General features: G+C 38.7%; 1 protein-coding gene across 8 annotated transcripts in view; it reads left to right on the forward strand.

Moving 5' to 3' along the window:
- The window catches only part of EXOC6 (exocyst complex component 6), a 302754-nt gene that overhangs the window by 90879 nt on the left and 190318 nt on the right, over positions 1 to 21557 (forward strand). For 3 of the 8 annotated variants that reach the window (XR_007460940.1, XM_049646386.1, XM_049646390.1), the window contains exon 1: positions 4540 to 11317. The exons of 2 other annotated variants lie outside the window; for them this stretch is intronic. Coding sequence is in view for 4 of the 6 variants with exons in the window: in XM_049646386.1 (XP_049502343.1) it covers positions 11118 to 11317 (200 nt within the window). In the remaining 2 variants the exon portion in view is untranslated. 3 more of the 8 variants (XM_049646387.1, XM_049646391.1, XM_049646389.1) reach the window with 3 other exon arrangements.

Consider the following 21557-nt stretch of genomic DNA (forward strand, 5'->3'; position numbering starts at 1 on the left):
CGATTCTGTGTCTCCTCTCTCTGCCCCTCCCCCGCTCATGCTCTGTCTCTCAAAAATAAATAAATGTAAGGAAAGGGCGGGGGGGGGGAGTTCAGAGACTTGGATTAATGGGGACTGGAAAATAGTTGTCCCTTGGGGCTAGGTTTGCATTCCTTGATTATCTTTCTCAGTCGCTGCTTCGGTCATGACAAACTGGTTTACTCAGAGTCCCACAACAAGTCATTATGCAGGACTCTCCTACATTAGTACTTTGCGAAGCCACGCCGCCTCTTTCCCATCTCTCTGATGCCTGCTCCTCTCAAGAGTTTCCACCCCTCCTCATCCTAGCTACAGCAACTGGAAGGCACTTGGGTTCAAGGATTTGAAGGGCCTAGGCATGAAGTCACACGTTGCTCTGAGCCTTTCTTGTATCCTTGCCATAAAGGGTCAAGACTGGCCACCGTGAACTTCCCGCAGGCAGATATGTGAACGCACCCAGAACAGTAGTCATGGGATTTTCTTGGCACATTCCTAAAATAAATCTTACTCCCACACACAATTTTTATTGAGTGCACATTTTCTTTTCTGACTCTCCACCACACAGAGTACATCAGGTCTCCTCGTTAAATGTTCCCGTGGTTTTTATTACAGATCGAGGGTGGTTATTTCACGGTCGATCTGCTTCATTATTCAGGTATTTCCAGCGCGTAGCAGAGGGTGTGGCACACAGAATACAAGAATGTACGGGAAAGCCAGGTCTGTCACTAGATAGCAACTAGGGGCAAGTAGCTGGGGAGAGCGGAAGGCGACGCGTCTTCACTCCTCGCCTGGGCGGGCAGCACCTTGCGCTCGGACAGGTGCTGGCGCTGAGCCCGGGAGTCGGTCGCGTGCCCGCGTGCTGCCTCCCACGCACTCCGCGCGCCCCCGCGCCATCTCCCCGCTCGCCACGCCCCCTTCCCCACCCCCTTGCGCGCGCGCCTCAGGGTGCTCGCCCCCGCCGTCTGCGCGGCGCCGCGCCTCACCGGCTCCTCAGCTTCCAGCCAAGATGGCGGAGAATGGCGAGGGTCTGGGCACCGTCCCGGAGCACGAGCGGATCTTGCAGGAGATCGAGAGCACCGACACCGCCTGCGTGGGGCCCACCCTTCGGTAAAGCTCTCATTCCCCCAGGACCTCGCGCTGCCGCTGCTGGCGGCTCATGAGGAGCCGGGCGGGGCGTCAGCCACCGGCCGCGCGCGGGGCGTCCCGACAGGTGGTGCGCGCAGAGGCGGGCGGGGGCGCTCCAGGGCGGCGGGCCGAGACCTGGGCCCGGGCCGTGCGGGGAGGGGCCGAACGGACGGCTGCACCTGTCGGCCAGGCCCGCCTCAGCTGCAGGAGCTGTCATCACTCAGCCGGTGGGTGTGGCCACCGCGGCGCCTCTGACCGCGGGATCCGCGGCGCCGCCCGGCCCTGGCCTGGGGTCTGGAGGACGCGCCTTGGGCCTCCCGGGCTCCCGGCGGGGCTGCAGGCGGCTGTGCTGGGGCGAAGGTTAACTGCCAGCAGCCGGCGTGACTGAGGCGCGGAGGCGCGCGCAGGTGGAAACCCAGGCGCCAGGGGCTGCGGCGAGCGTGGGAGAATTGAAATTGGGCGGGAGACGCCGGCACCATTATCCCTCAGCGCGGCGGGAGTGGGAGTGAGCGGAGCGTGGGCGAGAAAGGAGCGTGAGCTAGCGGGGAGGAGCTGATGCTCAGGAGCGCGCTAGTGTTAAGGAGCGCTCGCCCGGCACGCTTTCTGGAGTTAGGGAAGCTTTTAACTATTTACGAACGTTTCATTAATTTTGCATTAACTTTCCCATTTATTTTTTAAAAAGAGGCACCCTTTAAAAATAGTACTAGATAATGAATATTCCAGACTGAATACTTGGCTGCCCTAATATAATAATAGAATATCAGCCGGGCACTGTTGTGATCCACTAGACTAGGTTAGGCATTCTCATCGAGAATAAGTGCCTTTTAGAGAAGCCTGATTGGCTCAGTCGGAAGAGCACGCGACTCTTCTTGATCTAGGTGTCGTGAGTTCGAGCCCTCCCTTGGGTGTAGATTACTTAAAAATGTGTAAATAAGTAAACTTAAAAAAAAAGAATAAGTGCCTTTTAAATATAAGGTTTCAACTCGTAAGGATAATAATGAAATTATTATTCACTTAGGGTACTTAGGCGTGATTGTGCTTTAACGGTATTTTCTTCAGGATACACTTCCTCGAAATGAAGCATTGTATGTTTTGTGGACTTGGATGTAGTATCAAGTGAAGCCATATCAAATTATAATGTAAATTAACCTTGCCCTGAAAGTCTGGAGTGTTTTGCCCTAGTCCTACTACTGGAGAAGTGTGCAGTCGTGGGCAAAAATCATTTAAGCTCTCTAAACCCCAATTTTCTTACTCCTGTACTTGGGGAGGGGGTGGGTGTTGAGATGCCCAGGACGTTAGAGACCTTGCCTATTTGTTCACTGCTGTGCCCCTAACACCAAGCATGTGGTAGGCACCTGATGAATGTTTTTTTTGGTCACATGAAGTTCCTGCTATGCTCCGATAAGCATAATTAGTGCATTTCCTTAATTTTCCAACATAGTTTTTCTTTTCATAAAACTCTGTACGTTTGGTGATGAAAGTAGAAGTCATAGATTAAAAGGAAGCTTTGTTTTCCTTACTGCGTGGTGAAACTGAAAGAGTACAGTATGTGGTATAGTTATCAGAACAGCCAATTTTTAAAAATAGTATGGGTTATGAAGGAGAGACTTCCTGCTGGGAAAAAATGGTAGGCATTATCTTTGAAAAGAGAGGAAATTAACTTAGAAGAAAACTTTGAAATATATTGAGACTTTTGTAACACAAAAAGAATATATGTATTCACACTGTTATTCTGTTCTCTTTTGCTGGGCAATTGTGTCCGTTTGTTGAAACCTATGCTGTTTCTTTGGTCAACTCCAGTGACTCATACTTACCCTGTATATATATATATATACACACACTTGTCATCTCATTTCAAGCACACTCTACATACACTCAGAAGGCACAGCTAGCAGTCGTTTCTCCTGAACAGTGTTTAAGCTATTACTGATTTTTCTCTAGGTTCCAATAAGTGCTAATATTAAATTTCTAAAAAACCCTTTTTTTGGAAAGATACAAAGTAAAATAGTATAATGAACCACCATGAAGCCATCATCTAGCTTCATTTCAACCCTGGCCAGTGTCATTCCATCTGTTCCCCTATCCACTCTCCCTCACCCTGGATTATTTTGAAGCAAATCCTGGACATCAAGGTGCCTATCACATGCTTGGTGTTAGGGACAGAGCAGTGAACAAATAGGTAAGGTCTCTAATGTCCTGGGCATCTAAACACCCACCCCCCTTTGCAAGTATAGGAATAAGAAAATTGAGGTTCAGAGAGCTTACTATTAAGATTAGTTTTTGTTACTTCCCAATTATCTTTTAGTTGGCCTACTGGCTTCTGATACTGTTTCCGTTTTTATTTTTTTCCTCCATGGGAGACTTTTTCAGCCTCACCTTTTCCTGATTTACTTTTTTTTTTTTTTTTAAAGTTTGTATATTTATTTAGAGAGAGAGAGAGTGAGGGAGGGGCAGAGAGAGAAGGAGGGAGAGAGAATCCCAGGCAGGTTCCACACTGTCAGCCCAGAGCCCGCAGTGGGGCTCGAACTCAAAAACCATGAGATCATGACCTGAGCTGAAACCAAGATTCAAATGCTTAACTGACTGATCCACCCAGGTGCCCCTTCCAGATTTACTTTTTATTCCTAATGATTAAATGAGAAGCATGTGACTTTTCATTGGAGCTGGCCTACAATATGGCTCTTTGACCACAGTGGAATTAAATTAGAAGTCGATAATAGAAAACGGGAAAATTCCTAAATATTTGGGCACTGAATAACACACATCTAAATAACCCATGGGTGAAAGAAGAAACCAGAAAAAAAAGATTAGAAGGTGTTTGAACTAAATAAAATGGAAACACATCAGAATTTGTGGGGTACAGCACACAGAATATTTAGAGATTTGTAGTGTTAAATGTCTTCACTGGGAAAGAATGGTGTCAAATCAATGGCCTCAGCTTCTAATTTAAGAAACTAGGAAAAGAATAGCAAATGAAGTCAAAAAGAGCCAAAGAAAGGAGCTGATAAAGAAAGGGGATGATAAAGATTGGACTGGAAATCAATGAAAAGGGAAATAGAAAAACGATTGAGAGAGTCAGTGAAATGAAAACCTATTTCTTTGAGATTTGTAAAGTTGATAAATCTCTGAGAAAGAAAGGGAGAAGATACCAGTTATCAGGAATTACCAATTCCTGATACCAGTATCAGAATGAGAGGTAACATCACTGCAGATTCTACAGATATTAAAGGAAAATTATGAACAGTTTCATGCCAATACATTTGCCAACTTAGAAGAAATGGACAAATTCCTTGGAAGAGACAAACTATCAAGGTAATTTCCCCAAATTGGTCTTTAGATTTGGACAAAATCAAAATGCCGGCAGAAGGTTTTTTTTGTTTGTTTGTTTGTTTGTTTTTTTTTGTTTTTTTTTTTGGTAGAAATCAATAAGCTGATTCAGAAGTTCTATGGAAATCCAAAGGACTGGGACGTCTGGGTGGGTCAGTCGGTTAAGTGTCTCACTCTTGATTTGGGCTCAGGTCATGATCTAACAGTTTGTGAGTTTGAGCCCTGGTTTGGGCTCTTAGCAGACAGTGTGGAGCTTGCTTGGGATTCTCTCCCTTTCTCTCTTTGCACCCCTGCCCGCCCCCAAAGTAAATAAATAAGCATTAAAAAAAAAAAAAAAAAGAAGTGCATAGGACCTAGAAGAGTCTAACTTGGGAAAAGATGAATGGAGCTGGAAGACTTACACTACCTGTTTTTAAGATTTATTGTAGGGGCGCCTGGGTGGCGCAGTCGGTTAAGCGTCCGACTTCAGCCAGGTCATGATCTCGCGGTCCGTGAGTTCGAGCCCTGCGTCAGGCTCTGGGCCGATGGCTCGGAGCCTGGAGCCTGTTTCCGATTCTGTGTCTCCCTCTCTCTCTGCCCCTCCCCCCTTCATGCTCTGTCTCTCTCTGTCCCAAAAATAAATAAAAAACGTTGAAAAAAAAAGATTTATTGTAAAGCTATAGTAATCAAGCCAGTGAGATACTAGCATCAAGATAAACAAATAGATTCACGGGGCACCTGGGTGGCTCAGTCAGGTAAGCATCTCACTTCAGCTCAGGTCATGATCTCATGGTTCCTGAGTTAGAGCCCTGTGTCTGGTTCTCTGCTGTCATTGTAGGGCCTGCTTCTGATCCTCTGTCCCCGTTTGTCTCTGCCCCTCCCCTGCTGGCATGCACCTGCTCTCCCTCTGTCTCAAAAATAAATACTCACAAAAAAAGAGATAAATAGATCCATGAAACTGAATAAGAGACTCCTTAAATAGGTTCATACATGTGGTCAAATTAATTTTTGACAAAGACATAAAGGCAGTTCATTAAAAAAGGTAGTTTTTTTAAAGTTTATTTATTTTGAGAGACAGCAGGAGTGGGGGGAGGGATAGAGAGAGAGAAGTAGGGAGAGAATCCCAAGCAGGCCCCCAGCTACCAGCACAGAGCCTGACGAGGGGCTCAAACTCATGAAACAGTGAGATCGTGACCTGAGCTGAGACCCAAGAGTTGGATGCTTACCCACCAGAAAATGGTAGTGTTTAAAAAAAATTTTTTTTAACATTTATTTATTTTTGAGAGATAGAGATAGAGCAGGTGCGGGGAAGGGGCAGAGAGAGAGAGAGAGACACACACACACACACAGAATCTGAAGTGGGCTTCAGACTCTGAGTTGTCAGCGCAGAGCTGGTGCGGGGCTCTAACTCACGAACCACAAGATCATGACCTGAGCTGAAGTAGGACACTTAACCGACTGAACCACCCAGGAGGCCCGGTAGTGTTTTTAAATAATGGGTGGAACAATTGTATATCCATATGCAAAATAATTAACTTTGATCCATACTCTACACTATATTTAAAAAGTACCTCAAAGTGGATCATAAATATAAAATGCATAACTACAAAACTCCTAGAAACTGTATGCAAAAATCTTTGTGACTTTGGTTAAGGAGATTATTCTTAGATACTATTCCAAAAGCATAATATATAAAAGAAAAAATTGATACACTGGACTTCATCAAAATTGAGAACATGTGGATATCAAAGATACCATTAAGGGAATGAAAAACCACAGGCAGGTAGAAAATATCTGAAAAATCACATATCTCATTAAAAAAAAATAAGTTGTGGGGCGCCTGGATGGCTCAGTCGGTTAAGCGTCCGACTTCGGCTCAGGTCATGATCTCGCGGTTCATGAGTTCAAGCCCTGCGTCGGGCTCTGTGCTGACAGCCCAGAGCCTGGAGCCTGTTTCAGATTCTGTGTCTCCCTCTCTCTCTGATCCTCCCCCATTCATGCTCTGTCTCTCTCTCTCTCTCAAAAATAAATAAACATTAAAAAAAATAAAAAAAATAAGTTGTGTCCACACTGTATAAAAAAAGTCTTTGGGCCTAGATAAGAAAGCAAATGATCCAATTAAAAAATGGGTAAAAGATTTAGATACTTCACCAAAGAAGGTACACACAGGGCAAATAAGTGCATGAAAAGATGGTTAACAACATTAGTCGTTAGAAATGCAAATTAAAACTACAACAGTGAATCACACTATTGGAATGTTTAAAATTAAAAAGACTGACCATACCATGTATCCGTGAGGTTATGGAACAACAGGCACTCTCATGAGCTGCTGTGGAAGTTTCACGGTGCCATTTATTATGTCGAAGAAGTTCCATTTTATTCCTAGTTTCTTGAATGTTTTTATTATGAAAGAATGTTCAATATTTCAGATGCTTTTTCTGCATCTATTAAGATGTTGTGTGGTTTTTAATCCTTTATTGTATTTATGTGGTATACCACATTAATTTTCAGATGTAAACCATCATTGTGTTTGTGGGAAAAATCTCACTTGATCATACCGTATGATCCTTTTTATATGTTGCTGGATTCTGTTTGCTAGTATTTTGTTTAGGATTTTTGCATGTATATTCATAAGAGGTTTTGGTCTATTATTTTCTGGGGATGCCTTTGTCTGGTTTTGGTATGAGAATAGTATCTGAGAGTGAGTTGGTTAGTGTTCCCTGAACTGAGATGACCATGTGGGTTTTTTTCCCCTTTGTTCTATTCATGTGGTATATAGTACATTGATTTTTTTTTTTTTTTTTAATGTTGAATCTCTCTTGCATTCCTAGGATAGATCCCATTTGGTCATGGTGTATAATCCTTTTACTATGCTGTTGGATTTGGTTTGTTACAATTTTGTTGAGTATTTTTACATCTATATTTGCAAGAGATAAAAGTCTAGTTTTCTTTTTGATGTCTTTATCTGGCTTTGGTATTAGAGTAATGCTGGTCTCCTAGAATAAGTTAGGGAGTGTCCCTCCTCTTACACTTTTTTGGAAGAGTTTGTGAAGGATTAGTGTTAATTCTCTAAATATTTGGTATCTGTGAAGCCATATGGTGTTTCTTTGGAGATTTTTGATTACTGAATCAATTTCTTGTAGAAATCAGTTCAGATTTTCTAGTCTTTTTGAATCAGATTTGTATCTCTCTAGAAACTTGTCCATTTCTTCTAGGTTATCAAATTGTTGGTATGCGGTTGTTCATAGCATTCCCTTTATAACCCTTTTTATTTCTGTGAGGTCAGTAGTAATGACCTCTTTCATTCTGGATTTTAGTAATTTGAGTCTGTCTTTTTTCCCTTGGTCAACCTAGCTAAAGGTTTGTCAGTTTTGTTGATCTTTTCGAAAAACCAAACAACTCTTCATTTTATTGATTTTTATCTATTTTCTAATTATTTCATTTCTAATCTTTATTATTTCCTTTCTTTTGCTTGTGTTGTGTTAGTTTTCTTTCTGTTGCTGCCTTCTGATGGAAACTTCGGCTCTTGATTTGAGATCTTTGTCATTTTTAAATACAGGCTTTTGCAGCTATAAATTTCCCTCTGAGCACTGCTTTAACTTCGTCCTGAAGTATTTTTAAAATTTCTTTTATGATTTCTTCTTTGACTCATTGGTTACTTAGAAGTGTGTTAATGTCCACATATTTGCGAATTTCTCAAGTGTCTTTCTATTAATTTCTAATTTCATTACATTGTGGTTGGAAATCATACTTTGAATAATTTCAGTTCTTTTAATTTTATTGAGGCTTCTTTTATGGCCTAACATATGGTCTGTTCTGGAGAATGTTCCATGTGCACTTGAGAGGAATGTCCATTGTTAGATAATGGATAGCTTTTATTTTGTGTTGTTTTGGACCCTGTTGTTGGTGTGCGCTGTATGTGCATAATTGTCATATATCCCTGATTGATAGACTTTTCTACTATCATAAAATATTCTTTATCTGTAGACTTGTTTTAAAGTCTATTTTGTCTGATATTAGTTAAGCCACTAGCTTTTTTATGGTGGCTTTTTGCATCATATGTCTTTTTCTGTACTTTTAATTTCATCCTGTTTTTATACTTAAATCTAAAGATTGCCTCCTATAGATAGCATATTGTTGGATCTTGTTTGTCACCCATTTTAACATTCTGCCTTTTGTTTAATCCATTTATGGATTTAATGTTGTTATTTATCTAGTTATATTTATTTTACTGACATTTTACTTATTGTTTTCTATATGTCACATTTCCTTTTTGCTTCATTGTTCCTTTTTTCAGCACTCTTTTTTATTACGTGAATATTTTTCCAGTATAACATTTTAATTTAATGATGTTTTTCAGTATCTTTTAAAAAGTTATTTCTTGGGGTGCCTGGGTGGCTTGGTCGGTTAAGCGGCCGACTTCGGCTCAGGTCATGATCTCACGGCCCGTGAGTTCGAGCCCCGCGTCGGGCTCTGTGCTGACCACTCAGAGCCTGCAGCCTGTTTCAGATTCTGTGTCTCCCTCTGTCTCTGCCCCTCCCCTGTTCATGCTCTGTCTCTCTCTGTCTCAAAAATAAATAAACGTTGAAAAAAAAATTTTTTTTTAAAGTTATTTCTTAGTGGTGGTTCTCAGGATCAATTTCAGGTTTATTCTAACTTAATTCCAGTGAAATACAGAAATGTTAATTCTTTATATCTCTATTTTCTCTTTCCCTTTTTTGTCCTATTTTGTTATAGGTCTTATGTCTATATATGTTACAAACCCAACAGTACATTGTTGTAATTGTTATTTTATATAACTTTCTGTTTTTTAAAGAAGCTGAGAGAAGAAAGAAGAGCAAGTATGTATTTATAGAGTTTGTTACAACAGTATTAACCCTTAATTACCATTTCTGATTGTCTTTATTTTTTGCTGGGTTGTAGGATGTCATCTTGTGTCATTTTCTTACTCCAATACAGCTTTGCTCCTACACCTCCTTTTTGCTCTTACTGTCAAATATATTACATTTATGTATGTTAGGCCCACAAATAGAACTATGCACATGTTGTTTTTTGCAATTGCTTTTTAAGTCAGTTAAGAGAGATGCTATTTATACTATCTTTTATAATTACACAGTTAGCTTTACTAGTGTTCTCTCTCTCTCTCTCTCTCTCTCTCTCTCTCTCTCTGTGTGTGTGTGTGTGTGTGTGTGTGTGTGTGTGGTTATATTGACATCTGGGCTCACTTTTTTGATTGTGAAGAACTTCCATTAGTTTTTCTTATAAGCTGGTCTGCTGTTAACTAATTCTCCCAGTTTTTGTTGATCTGGGAACATTCTTGTTTCACCTTCACTTTTCGAGGACAGTTTTGTTGGATATTAGACTCTTGGTTGACAGTTTTTTCTTTTAGCACTTAGAATATGTCATCCCACTGTTTTTTGGCCTCCATTGTTTCTGTTAACCTTATTGGTATAACCTTGTATGTGATAAGTGGTTTTTCTCTTACTACTTTCAAGATGTTCTATTTGTCTTTCATTATTTTTACTATGATGTGCTTGGGTATGGATCTCTTTGTGTTATCCTTCTTGGAGTTCCTTGGTTATCTTCGATGTCCAGATTACTATTTTTTAGCATATTGGGAATTTTAGTCATAATTCCATCAAATATTCTTCAAACATTCTTTCTGACTTTTTTACCATCATAAAATATTACTGTGGTGCCCTCATCATGTATATGTTGATGTGCTTAATGGCATTTACATTTGTCTGAGGTGCTGTTCATTTTCTTCATTTTTTTTTCTCTCTGTTCTTTGGATTGTATAATCTCTATTAGTCTGTTTTCAAATAGTCTTTCTTTTGCCAGTTCACATCTAATGTTGACATCCTCTAATGCCTTTTTCATTTCTATTGCTGATTTTCGACTCCAAAATTTCCATTAAAAATTTTTTTTATGTTTATTCATTTTTGAAAGACAGAGACAGAGCACAAGCAGGAGTGGGGCAGAGAGAGAGGGGGACACAGAATCTGAAGCAGGCTTCAGGCTCTGAGCTGTCAGCACAGAGCCCGACGCAGGGCTCGAACTCAGGAACCGCGAGATCATGACCTGAGCCAAAGTCGGACGCTCAACCGACTGGGCCACCCAGGTGCCCCTGGAATTTCCATTTTTAAAAATAATTTCTTTTTTTAATGTTTATTTTTGAAAGGGAGAGAGCTGTGCTCGTGTGAGAGCATGGGATGGGCAGAGAGAGGTAGAGAGAGAATCCCAAGCAGGCTCTGTGCTGTCAGTGCAGAGCCTGATGTGGGGTTTGATCTCATGAACCATGAGATTCTGACCTGAGCTAAAATCAAAAGTCAGATGCTTCATTGACTGAGCCACCCAGATGCCCCTGAAATAATACCTATCTTTATCAATATTGTCTTTTATTAGACATTGTCATCATACCTTCATTTACTAATTTAAGTAAAGTTCTGTTCACTATTATGAATTATAGTACTTTGAAGTCTTTGTGAAATCCAACATCTGAGCCATCTCACGGGGCCTGTTTCTTTTTCTTTGTATGACTCACAGTTCCTGTTTCTTTGTTTATCTCATAATTTGTTGTTGTAGAAAACTAGAAAGCTTAGATAATATATTGTAGTAACTCTTGATACTGACTATCACCTGAGTCTAAGGGTAGCTCTGGAGCTTGAATGACATCAGGGAGTTGTTCTCCTTTGAGCCACGGAGCTTCTCTTTTCCCTCATCTCCACAAATTTCTCATCTGCTGCAGGTTGCCTCTAGAGTGTGTGTGTGTTGTGTGGCATGACTTCCACGTGCCTCCCACTTGTTGGTCTCCAGAGGAGGGTGCAGCTGGGAGTCCTCAGCAGCTGGGAGATGAATGCACCCTCAGGTAACAGGGATTTATTGCACACTTCAGCAGCTAGAACCCATCTAAGCAGATTGTACTCAATAAATGTCAAAGGAATAAATGGTATAACTGTTTTATTTATCTCTCTAGTTTTTACATTTATTCCTGGCTTAATGATTTTTCTAGGGGGTGAAATCCTCTAATTTTCTAATCTTCATTTTTGTATCTTGTTTTCCAAAATTATTATTTTTTAAAAAGTTTTTATTTATTTACTGAGAGAGAGAGAGAGCAGGAGCAAGAGCATGTGGGGGCGGGGGGGAGGGACAGAGAGAGAGGGAGACAGAGAATCCCAGATAGGCTCCAGGCTGTCAGCATGAGCCCGACCCGGGGGTTGATCTCATGAACCATGAGATTATGAACTGAGCCAAAATTCAGAGGTGACTGTTCAACTGACTGAGCCACCCGGGCACCCCTGTTTTTCAAAATTATGATAAAATATACATTGTATAAAATTTGCCATTTTAGCAGTTTTTAAGTATACTGTGTCATTAAGTACATTCACAGTTATTCTGTAGCCATCACTACCATTCATCCTCAGAATGTGTTCATCTTCCCCAGCTGAAAGTGTGTTCATTAAAACACTAACTCCCCATTCCCTTTTCCCACCAGCCCCTGGCAATGACCGTTCTATTTCTGTCTCTGTGAATTTGAATACTCCAGATACTTCATATATATGGAATCATATAATATTTGTCCTTTTGTGACTGACTTGTTTCACTTAGCATAATGCCTTCAGGATTCATCCATGTTGTAGCATGTGTGAGAATTTCCTTCCTTTTAAGGCTGGCTAATACTGCATTGCATGTATACATTATTTTTTGTTTATCATTCATCAATATATACTAGTATTGGTTCCATCTTTTGGCTGTTATGAATAATGCTGCTATGAGCATGTTGTACAAATATGTGTTTGAGTGCAGTGGAGGTTTTTCAGGCCAGTGTCTGAGATGTGTTTTGACTGCAGGAGGGCTCTCAATCTTTTCTTTCCATAGTTCTCTTTGGTAAACTAGGCGACCTGTGAGCCTCCTTTTTCAATTGTGTGCTACCAAAATCACCATTGTTTTCAAGAGTGCCCTTATGTTTGAACTTCTCTACACTCTGTTTTAGATAAAGTCACTTTCTTTGGGGAGAGCTTTGCAGCTGTCTGCACTTACCTCCTGTATCTCCCTGTGGGAGCCACTTCTCCAAAGCTGGGTTAGGAACAGTGGCTTGCTTCTCTTAGACACCCTTGCTTTAAGAGCAGGACTCTGGATATGGGAGTAAATTCTGGTGTGCTCAGAGCCTCTGTCCTGTGAGTGAGCTGTAGTGAGGCATTTAGGAGCCTAATATTCCTGGCTGCGTTCTGTGACCCTTTCAGGGGGCTGAGTGGAGGAAGGGAGACTGGGTAGAAGAAGGGAGCCCCCAACCTTCTTGACCACACTTACCTGGAACACAAAGTTGGTGGGAGGGAGGATGGGAAATACTGGATGTCTGTCCTTTTTTTCCACCCTTGACTGAAACCTAGGGGGAGAGGAAACCCTGCCTTCTTAGCCACACCCACCCAGGATGGAGCTTCTTTCATGCTGAGCTGGGGGTTACAGAGGAAGGATGTGGGTCATGGTTCAAGGGCCACAGACTTACTGTTCTTATCAAGTGTTTAGTAGATTTTCTTGAATAAATGTTTCTTCATTTGCTGTATGCTCTTAGAACAACCTCCAGAGACTTTAGAATTTTTGTTTGTTTGTTTGTTTTAAATAATTTTTACTAAGTATGGTTGTTTTACTAGGAAACAGCTTTGTGAATTCTGGAAGCTTCTTGTTTTTAATAGTGGTAAATTTCACAAAACAAAATAAGCTATTTTTAAAGGTTTAATTCAGTGACATTTAGTACTGAATTTATAGTACATTAACAAAGTATAACCATCACCTCTGTCTAATTCCAAAACTTTCATTATTGCAGAAGGAATAAGCAGTCATTCCCCATTCTTCCTCTTCTTTTAGCCCCTGGCAACCACTATTCTGCTTTGTCTCTGTGTGGATTTACTTATTCTGGATATTTCATTTAAATAGAAGCATATAATATGTGACTTTCTGTTTGGCTTCTTTCACTCCATGATGTTTTGGGGATTCGTCAGTGTTGTAGCATGTATCAATACCTCTTTCTTTTTTAAGACTGACCAATATTTTGTGGTATGGCTATTCCACATTTTGTGTATCCATTCATCAATTGATGAACATTTGGATTGTTTCTGTCTTTTGGGTGTTACGAATATGCTATGAACATTCATGTACAAGGTTTTGTTTGAATACTGGTTTCAATATTTTTTTTTTGTATATACCTAAGAATGGCATTGCTGGGTCATATAGTTATTCTGTGTTTAACTTAAAAAAAGTGTATTTTATGGAATATCAGTAATTTGACATGAGGCTATAATACTGTCCTTCATTATTGAAGACGCAAACTCTGACTTACAGCTTTTAGCAGAGGTAATTTAGGCAAGCATCAGAGTAAAACAAAAACTATCCATGTTAGACTTAATGGTTATGTTTAACTTATTACTATAACTAATATTGGAATGGTGAAATTTTCTGTAATGTACAGTGCATTACTATTTTAAACATTTTTGGCTAGTGGAAACATAATCACAGCTAGCAAATTGACAAATCTTTAGGGACTTCCCATAAAGAGCACAATTTCAGAAATGTTTGTATTATGACACTTTTTACCTATACAAATTTAATGTAGGAAGGCTGAGCATCTCTTCTAATTTGACTTTTCCAGTGCAAGTTTTACTACAGTAGTACAACAAACCTAATTATTTCTAGCATATCTTTTTGTAAGTTGAAAGTAAACAACTAACTATGCTCTTACAGAGTTGCTCTGGGAAATCTCAAAGACAGTTTTAGGTATAAAACATATCTTGAAAGTTTTATTTTTTTTTCTTTATTTAGGCTCCAAATTTTAGAAAACAAAATCAAAACTGGGGCGCCTGGGTGGCTCAGTCAGTTGAGCGACTGACTTCAGCTCGGGTCATGATCTCATGGTTTGTGAGTTCGAGCCCCTCCCCGCGTTGGGCTCTGTGCTGACAGCTCAGAGCCTGGAGCCTGCTTCTGATTCTGTGTCTCCCTCTGTCTCTGCCCCTCCGCCACTCATGCTCTGTCCCTGTCTCAGAAATAAATAAATAAATAAATAAATAAAAGAAAATAAAATCAAAACAGTTATCAGATATTGTCTGAGAAGCAATACTTGGGTACTTATTTAATTAAAGTGAAAGTGAAGTATTTAAAAAATAAACATAGGTAACTTGATTGTAAAGAACCTTAGTTCTTTCATAAATGAGAGGAAAATTATTTATTAAATAATCAAGAATATAATAAAGTCCATGTGAAGAACAGAAAATTATTTTGGCAAAATAGACCCACTGCTGCTACCCAGGCAAATTGTATGGAAGATAAAGAATAACCTTTCATATTATAAGCATGTCATTAACTGGTAAACCAAGGAAGCAAACCCAATAAAATTGAGCAAATGTCGCAAAATTTCATTTTATTTTATTATTTTTAAAAAAATTGTAATGTTTGTTTATTTTTGAGAGAGAGAGGGAGGGAGGGAGTGAGAGGGAGGCACAGTATCAGAAGCAGGCTCCAGGCTCCAAGCTGTAAGCACAGAGTCTGATGCGGGGCTCGAACTCACGAGCTGTGAGATCATGACCTGAGCTGAGGTCAGACGCTCAACCGACTGAGCCACCCAGGCGCCCCTGGTAATGATTTAAACTTTTAACCAAAACTATATTTAATTTACATTTCACATTGAAACACTGAGGTGGAACATTGAGAACTGTCTGTTACATACAACCAGCATTTTATCAGACTAGCAAAGCTCATGGGCACACCCAGTACAACTCCCTGCAGACACTAATGTCCCTTTTATACCTTCTTAAAGTGGCAAAAATGAACACTTTTATTAACACGTCCTCCAAATATAGCTTGTCTATAGCATATAAAAATAAGAAACAGTATATAGAGTAAATTATGGGTAGTAATCCCTCTTCTAAAATTCTACCATTTAAAAAAATTAGATGACCAATGGTTATTAGTTTAACTCACGCCACTGAGATCAAGAGTCACATGCTCTTCCAATTGAGCCAGCCAGGTGCCCCTTAATATCAAAGTTATAAGCTACCTAAAAGATCTTGGAAATCAGTGTCAATACATGTTGTAATAAAAAGTTTGTCAGAACAATGATTCAACTTAGTTGAACACAAATTTACATTTTAGCTATTTAAATAAAATATTTATATAGGCTAATGTTAGCTTATCTGAAAAGTAAATGTTTATGCATTTAGGAAAAACAAACCTAAGTAGAATAAAATGATCAATCAGAGAAAATAAATAGCTTTTTTCTTAAAGCAGAGTTATTAAACTAGACTTGTGTCAAAGTTGTACTTTACTTATGTGAACTTGGACTTTTTAAATGTTTCTTAGGGCCACCTGGCTGGCTGGGTCGGTAGAACATGTGACTCTTGATCTCAGGGTCTTTAGTTCATGCCCCATGTTGGGCATGGAGTCTACTTAAAAAAATAAAAATGAAAAAATTTAAAAATATTTCTGAGTTTATTCCTGTAAGAATAATTTATTAAGTCTAACACATTTAAATAAACTATAAGAAGTTTAATTGTTTTCTGGGAGTTTTATAATCTATTTATACAAGTACTTATTATTATTTTTAACCACTGAGCCAGTGAAAACAGAGTTCCTTTAATGAGAGGTAAAACTTTCTGAACTGCAGATACAGAGCTTTATAGCTTTGTGTCTATGATTTCACCTACCGGTCTAGAGACATGAATTGTGGAGCTTAAAAACAAACAAAAAACCTCACTGGTCCAGATACCAAAAACTTATTCTTGGTGGGCATAAAATTCTAAATAGACAAAAAAAGATTATCAAGCCAGAGTGTGTCTTTTATCTTTTACCCAAGAGATCTCTGTCATCCATGTTTGGGATCACCAAATAAATGGTTAAGCCATGAAACCAAATTCTTAGTCATTGTTAGCACTTAGGGTAATAATGTATTGGCCACACAGTAATTAAAAATCAAACCAAAACATACAATCTGTGGAGAAGAAGCGGTAACAACAAGCAGAGAAGTAAGAGTCACAAAAGTTAAATGTGTATTTCCACTTGGGTTTTACTTCTGGGATCCAAGAAAAGAGGTGCCTAAGCTTAGGCAGCTCATGAGGTACAATTCTCTGGCAGTCCAGTTTCCTGACTGTGTCAGGCGAATCCACTGGGCACTTTGGTGAAACTTCCAAAACTTAAAAGAGAGTTTTCAAAAAAGATAAAATCATGACTCTCATACAGATATAAAATTAATACGTGTCAAAGGTTTTATTTAACTTGTTAATTATTGAGGGATCTAATAAGGCATTAACAACGGTTTCAAAAACAATGGCAGAAAACAGTACAGGCATTTGGGAATGCTGAAATAGATTTATAAATAGAGACATAAGTGGTGACTATCTGCAGGGCAGTAATTACTTGCATTCCATAGGCTGAAATGTTTTGTATTTCCATGAACAAGAATAATTTGCTTTACTATCAGTTCCACAATGTATAGAGATGTAAAACAGGCCAGACAGTGAAAGGCACAGAAAATGTGTAAGAGTAATCCTTTTCATCCACTTCAAAATTTTTCACAATTTTTTTTGCCATTATTGGAAATATTTTTTTTTCATTTTGTTTTTTTACTATGCTTGCCTTTTTTTTTTTGCCATGTCAAAGGTTTTAATTTTTATGAAAATGAAATTTATCAATCTTTTTCTTCTAGATTTTGAGCCATAGGAGAGTTTTCCATAGTACCAGGTTATAGAGAAATCTACCTATGTTTTCTTTTGGTATTTGTATGGTTTATTTTTTACCTTTACATTTCTGTTTAAAATCTTTTTTTTTTTTAATTTTCTTTGGGTATGGTATAATGAATGGCTCCAGGTTTTATCTTTTTTTTTTTTTTTTTAAGTTTATTTATTTATTTAAGTAATCTCTACACCCAGCATGGGGCTCAAACTCATGACCTTGAGATCACGAGTCTTGCGCTCTTCCAACTGAGCCAGCCAGGTGCCCTGGTTTTACTTAAAAAAAATTTTTTTTTGTATGGCAGTCCAACTATCCTAACACTTTTTATTTAAAAAACATATTTTTTTCACCTTGATTTGAGATGCTGCCATTATCATTTATTGAATTTTCATATGTGGTGGGTCTTTCTCTTGATTCTTCATTCTGTTCATTGTCTGTATGTCTATTCATACTTTCAATTATAGAGACTTTATTGTTTTATTTGGTGGGGCTACCTTCACCTCATTGCTCCTTTTTCAGGGGGTTCCCAGTGATTCTACCTGTTTTTTAATTTAAAAAGTTTTTTGTCATTATCATTATTTGAGTATAGTTGACATATTAGTTTAATGTGTGCAGCATCCGAGTCAACATTTCTATGCTTATGCTATGTTTACAAGGGTAGCTACCATCTGTCACCATACAATGCTATTACAGTACCATTGACTGTATTCCCTATGTTGTACCTTTCATTCCCATGACTCATTCATTCCATAACTGGCAGCCTGTATCTCCTACTCTCCTTTACCCATTTTGCCCCTCCTCCTTCCCCCCTTCCCCTCTGGCAACTCTCAGTTTGTTCTGTATATGTATAAAAGTATAGATTTGATTCTGCTTTTTGTTTGTTTATTCATTTGTTTTTTAGATTCCACATATAAGTGAAATCATGTGGTATTTGTCTTTCTCTGACTTCACTTAGCATAGTACTCTCCAGTATATAGATTATCTTTTAAGCTATTAGGCAGACATCACATTAGATCTGCTTTAGACAGTTTAACATATTTTGTTTGACTTTCCAAAGTCTAAGAAAGCAGTCTACACCTGCAGTCATTAATCTGCTTTAAGCATTTTCAGTTAAAATTTATTTAGCATTTCAATTTGTAATCCTAGAGGACAAATACAATTTTGTATGTATTGGGTGTTTCCATTTCTCATCTTTTGCATTTTACCAAGTAACACAAGTCAACAGGAAGAGACATCTCTGGTCAGGAGTGTAAAAACAGGAAGGAGGAAGTCTATTGCAAATCTGTGTTAGCCGATTATCAATTTAGGTTGCACTCTAGAGGATGTCCATTAGCGATTAGCATTGCACTTTGTTGTTACCCAGAATTAACAGTAAGCGTTAATGTCAATGTTATAGAATGTTGACCCTAGTTATAAGAAGTAATGTTAACTAACAGACTGTACTAGGCTCTTGCCTATGCATGGGAACAGGATACTGTTAGTGAGAACCAGTCACAGAAATTGCATATGGAGGGAAACAAGGCAAATAAAATTCAAAATCAGAAATAGAGGGAACATCATCCTGTATTTTTTGCCTTTGCCTGATCTTGATGCTTTGACAGGTTGTATAATCCTTTAAGATATGGTTGTATCCTTTTTTAAAAAAATTATGGTCTGTCAACTTTGTCATTTAAAAAATTGTTTGACAGAATATCAATTGAATGTCTCCAGTTGAATTAAGAGGAAGCACCTGAGCATTATTTTGTAAAGCATTCTAAGAATGCATGTGGCAAACTAGATGAAATGTTTCATGGGAAAATAACACAGAAGGTGAATATTTTGTAAATAAGAAATCTTTTTCAGTATTCTGTGATGCAAGGAATTGGATTCTGTGTTTATACTTTTTTTTTTTTTTCTTCTGGAGTTGCTAGAAACTCACTTGCTTTGGATATTCAGGATACCTACTTGGTTTAGCTACCTGACAGTGGTATTTTAAGATACTTAGCATATCCCAAATTCTTTACTTAGCTGTACAGTGTTGTGGATGTTTTGGAAAAATTAAAAGTCCTGTGTAAAAGCTACATGGTGGTGGCAGCTGCTGATTCTCCTCTTCCACCTTCTCTTCCCTCACCTCCTCCTCCTCTTCCTCCTGCCCCTCTTTCTCTTCCTCCTCCTCCCCCCACCCCGTTTGACATGTGACATGTTCATTTCCTCAGGTGTCTATTAACTTAACCTATGCCTTTATGGGACCCTTATTTATGGATTATTTTGTGGTAATGCTTCCCACATTTTTTATGTCATGGCACAACCAGAAAGTTAGATTGAGAGATGATCATTATATATGCCTATAACCTATTCATTTGGGAAGATGTACTCTAGTGTGTGGGTCAGATGAGGGGGTTTTTAAACCCCTTATAATTTTAAGAAATGCTTGTGTATGTGTGAAATGTGTGCAAGGATAGGCGTCTTAGGGATTTGTCGTTGTCGTAGGTACCAAACCAAATTGAGTTAGCTTGAGGAAATCTGGAAAAAAAAGAATGAAAGCTTTCTGGGTATCTCACAAAATTCTTAAGACAGACATGCTTCTTAAAAGACAAAGAGGTAGAAGACTGTTTCTTTCTCCTTCCTGCTTCTCTCTGTCTTCATTTTCCTCTGAAGTGGAGCTTTCTCTCCTCTCTGCAGTTAGTGGGGGATGACCACCTACAGCTTCCATGTGTCAGTTGGTACATATAGCTGACTGTCTCTGAATTCCAATTCAGAATTCATGAAAGAGTGTATCTGATTGAACCAGTTTGGATCAGTTGTACCCCTCTGGGGCAATGTACCTGTGAATGGAAGACGCTATATTGCTTTTCCAACTTTGTAGTTGGTCATCAGTTCTCGGAGAGAAAGTGTCTATTACAGTTGTGTTTGCGAACTTTTTTGGGGAGAAGATCCAACTTTGATCAAAATCATAGAGAAGGATCTGGTCACTCCCAGGCCACTGTCCAAATAAAGATTAACTGATCTAAGAGTTATAATAGAATTCCCACTACTTAGGGGTGTCTGGGTGCCTCAGTCGGTTAATCCTCCCACTTTGGCTGAGGTCATGATCTCGTGGTTCATGAGTTCAAGCCCCACGTCGGGCTCTGTGCTGACAGCTCAGAGTCTGGAGCCTGCTTCAGATTCTGTGTCTCCCTCTCTCTCTGCCCTCCCCTGCTCACACTGTGTGTGTCTCTCAAAAATAAATAAACATTTAAAAAAATTAAAAAAAAAAGAATTCCTACTACTTAGTACATCCTTCAAATTAGTTAAACTGTTTGCCTTTTTCACAGTGCCATGTTCTTTTCTGCCTATGTTTACCATGATTGATTACCCTGTCTTTATTTCTCCACCTACTCACATATTACCTATCGTTCAATTCTCATTTTAGGTCTAACCTCCTCCATGAAATCTTTGCATCTTAGAACACAGCATTATAGGTGGATATATTTGTATATTCATATATATATATATATGTATTTTTTTCTTGTGTCTGAATTCTTACGCCATGGACTTTTTAAATGCTGTACAATGTTATTTAGTTGTTTGTGAATATATGTTTTAGTATGTATATTTTAAACAAACATCTTAAATGCAGGTCTAATGAAATTGTCCCTGAGGCCTATGATTGTCAACACATACCTGATTAGTTTCGACCATGTTACATAGTATAATGCCTTGGGTATAGCAGACTTTCAATAATACTTTTTGAACTGAATTAATGAAAAGCAAACCCCTTTTTGTTTTATAGAAAACTTAAATATAGAAGAATAGAGAGGTGAAAAAAACACTTGTTTCCTACTACGGAAGAACAATCACAATTGACATTAATTCTAGTTAATTCTTAGATTAGAAATGACAAAAGGATTTCTGCTATTCAACATGTTAAATTTTGAGTATTAAATATTTGTTAAATGAGGTTCCAATTGCATTGTATAAAATTTTCATCCTGTTTAATTATTTCCTTATTATTGTACCTTTAGAGTGGTTCTTATTTTTATCAAATTCTATAAACAATGATATTAATTCTAAAATAATTTTTTAGGTTCTTTGTTCCCAAAGCAAAAGTAATCATGTAGATAATAGGTAATAGCTAACATCTATTGAACATTTACTGTGTGCCTGTTTTTTAAACACTTAAATGTATTATTTAATCTTCACAAAAAGCAAATGAGGTACCATTATTACATACCTATTCTATAGATAAAGAAATTGGGGTAGAGATAGATTAGGTCATTAGCTCCAGGCACATAGTAAGTGGTGGAGCTTGATGTGAACATAGGCCATTTGGCCTCTGAGCCTATCTATACTTTTTTTTTTTTTTTTTTAACTTTATTTACTTTGAGATAGAGAGAGAAAGCTGGGGAGAGTCTGAGAGAGGGAAAGAAAGA

The sequence above is a fragment of the Panthera uncia genome, chromosome D2, assembly GCF_023721935.1.
Source record: "Panthera uncia isolate 11264 chromosome D2, Puncia_PCG_1.0, whole genome shotgun sequence".
In the NCBI taxonomy this organism is placed as follows: Eukaryota; Metazoa; Chordata; class Mammalia; order Carnivora; family Felidae; genus Panthera; species Panthera uncia.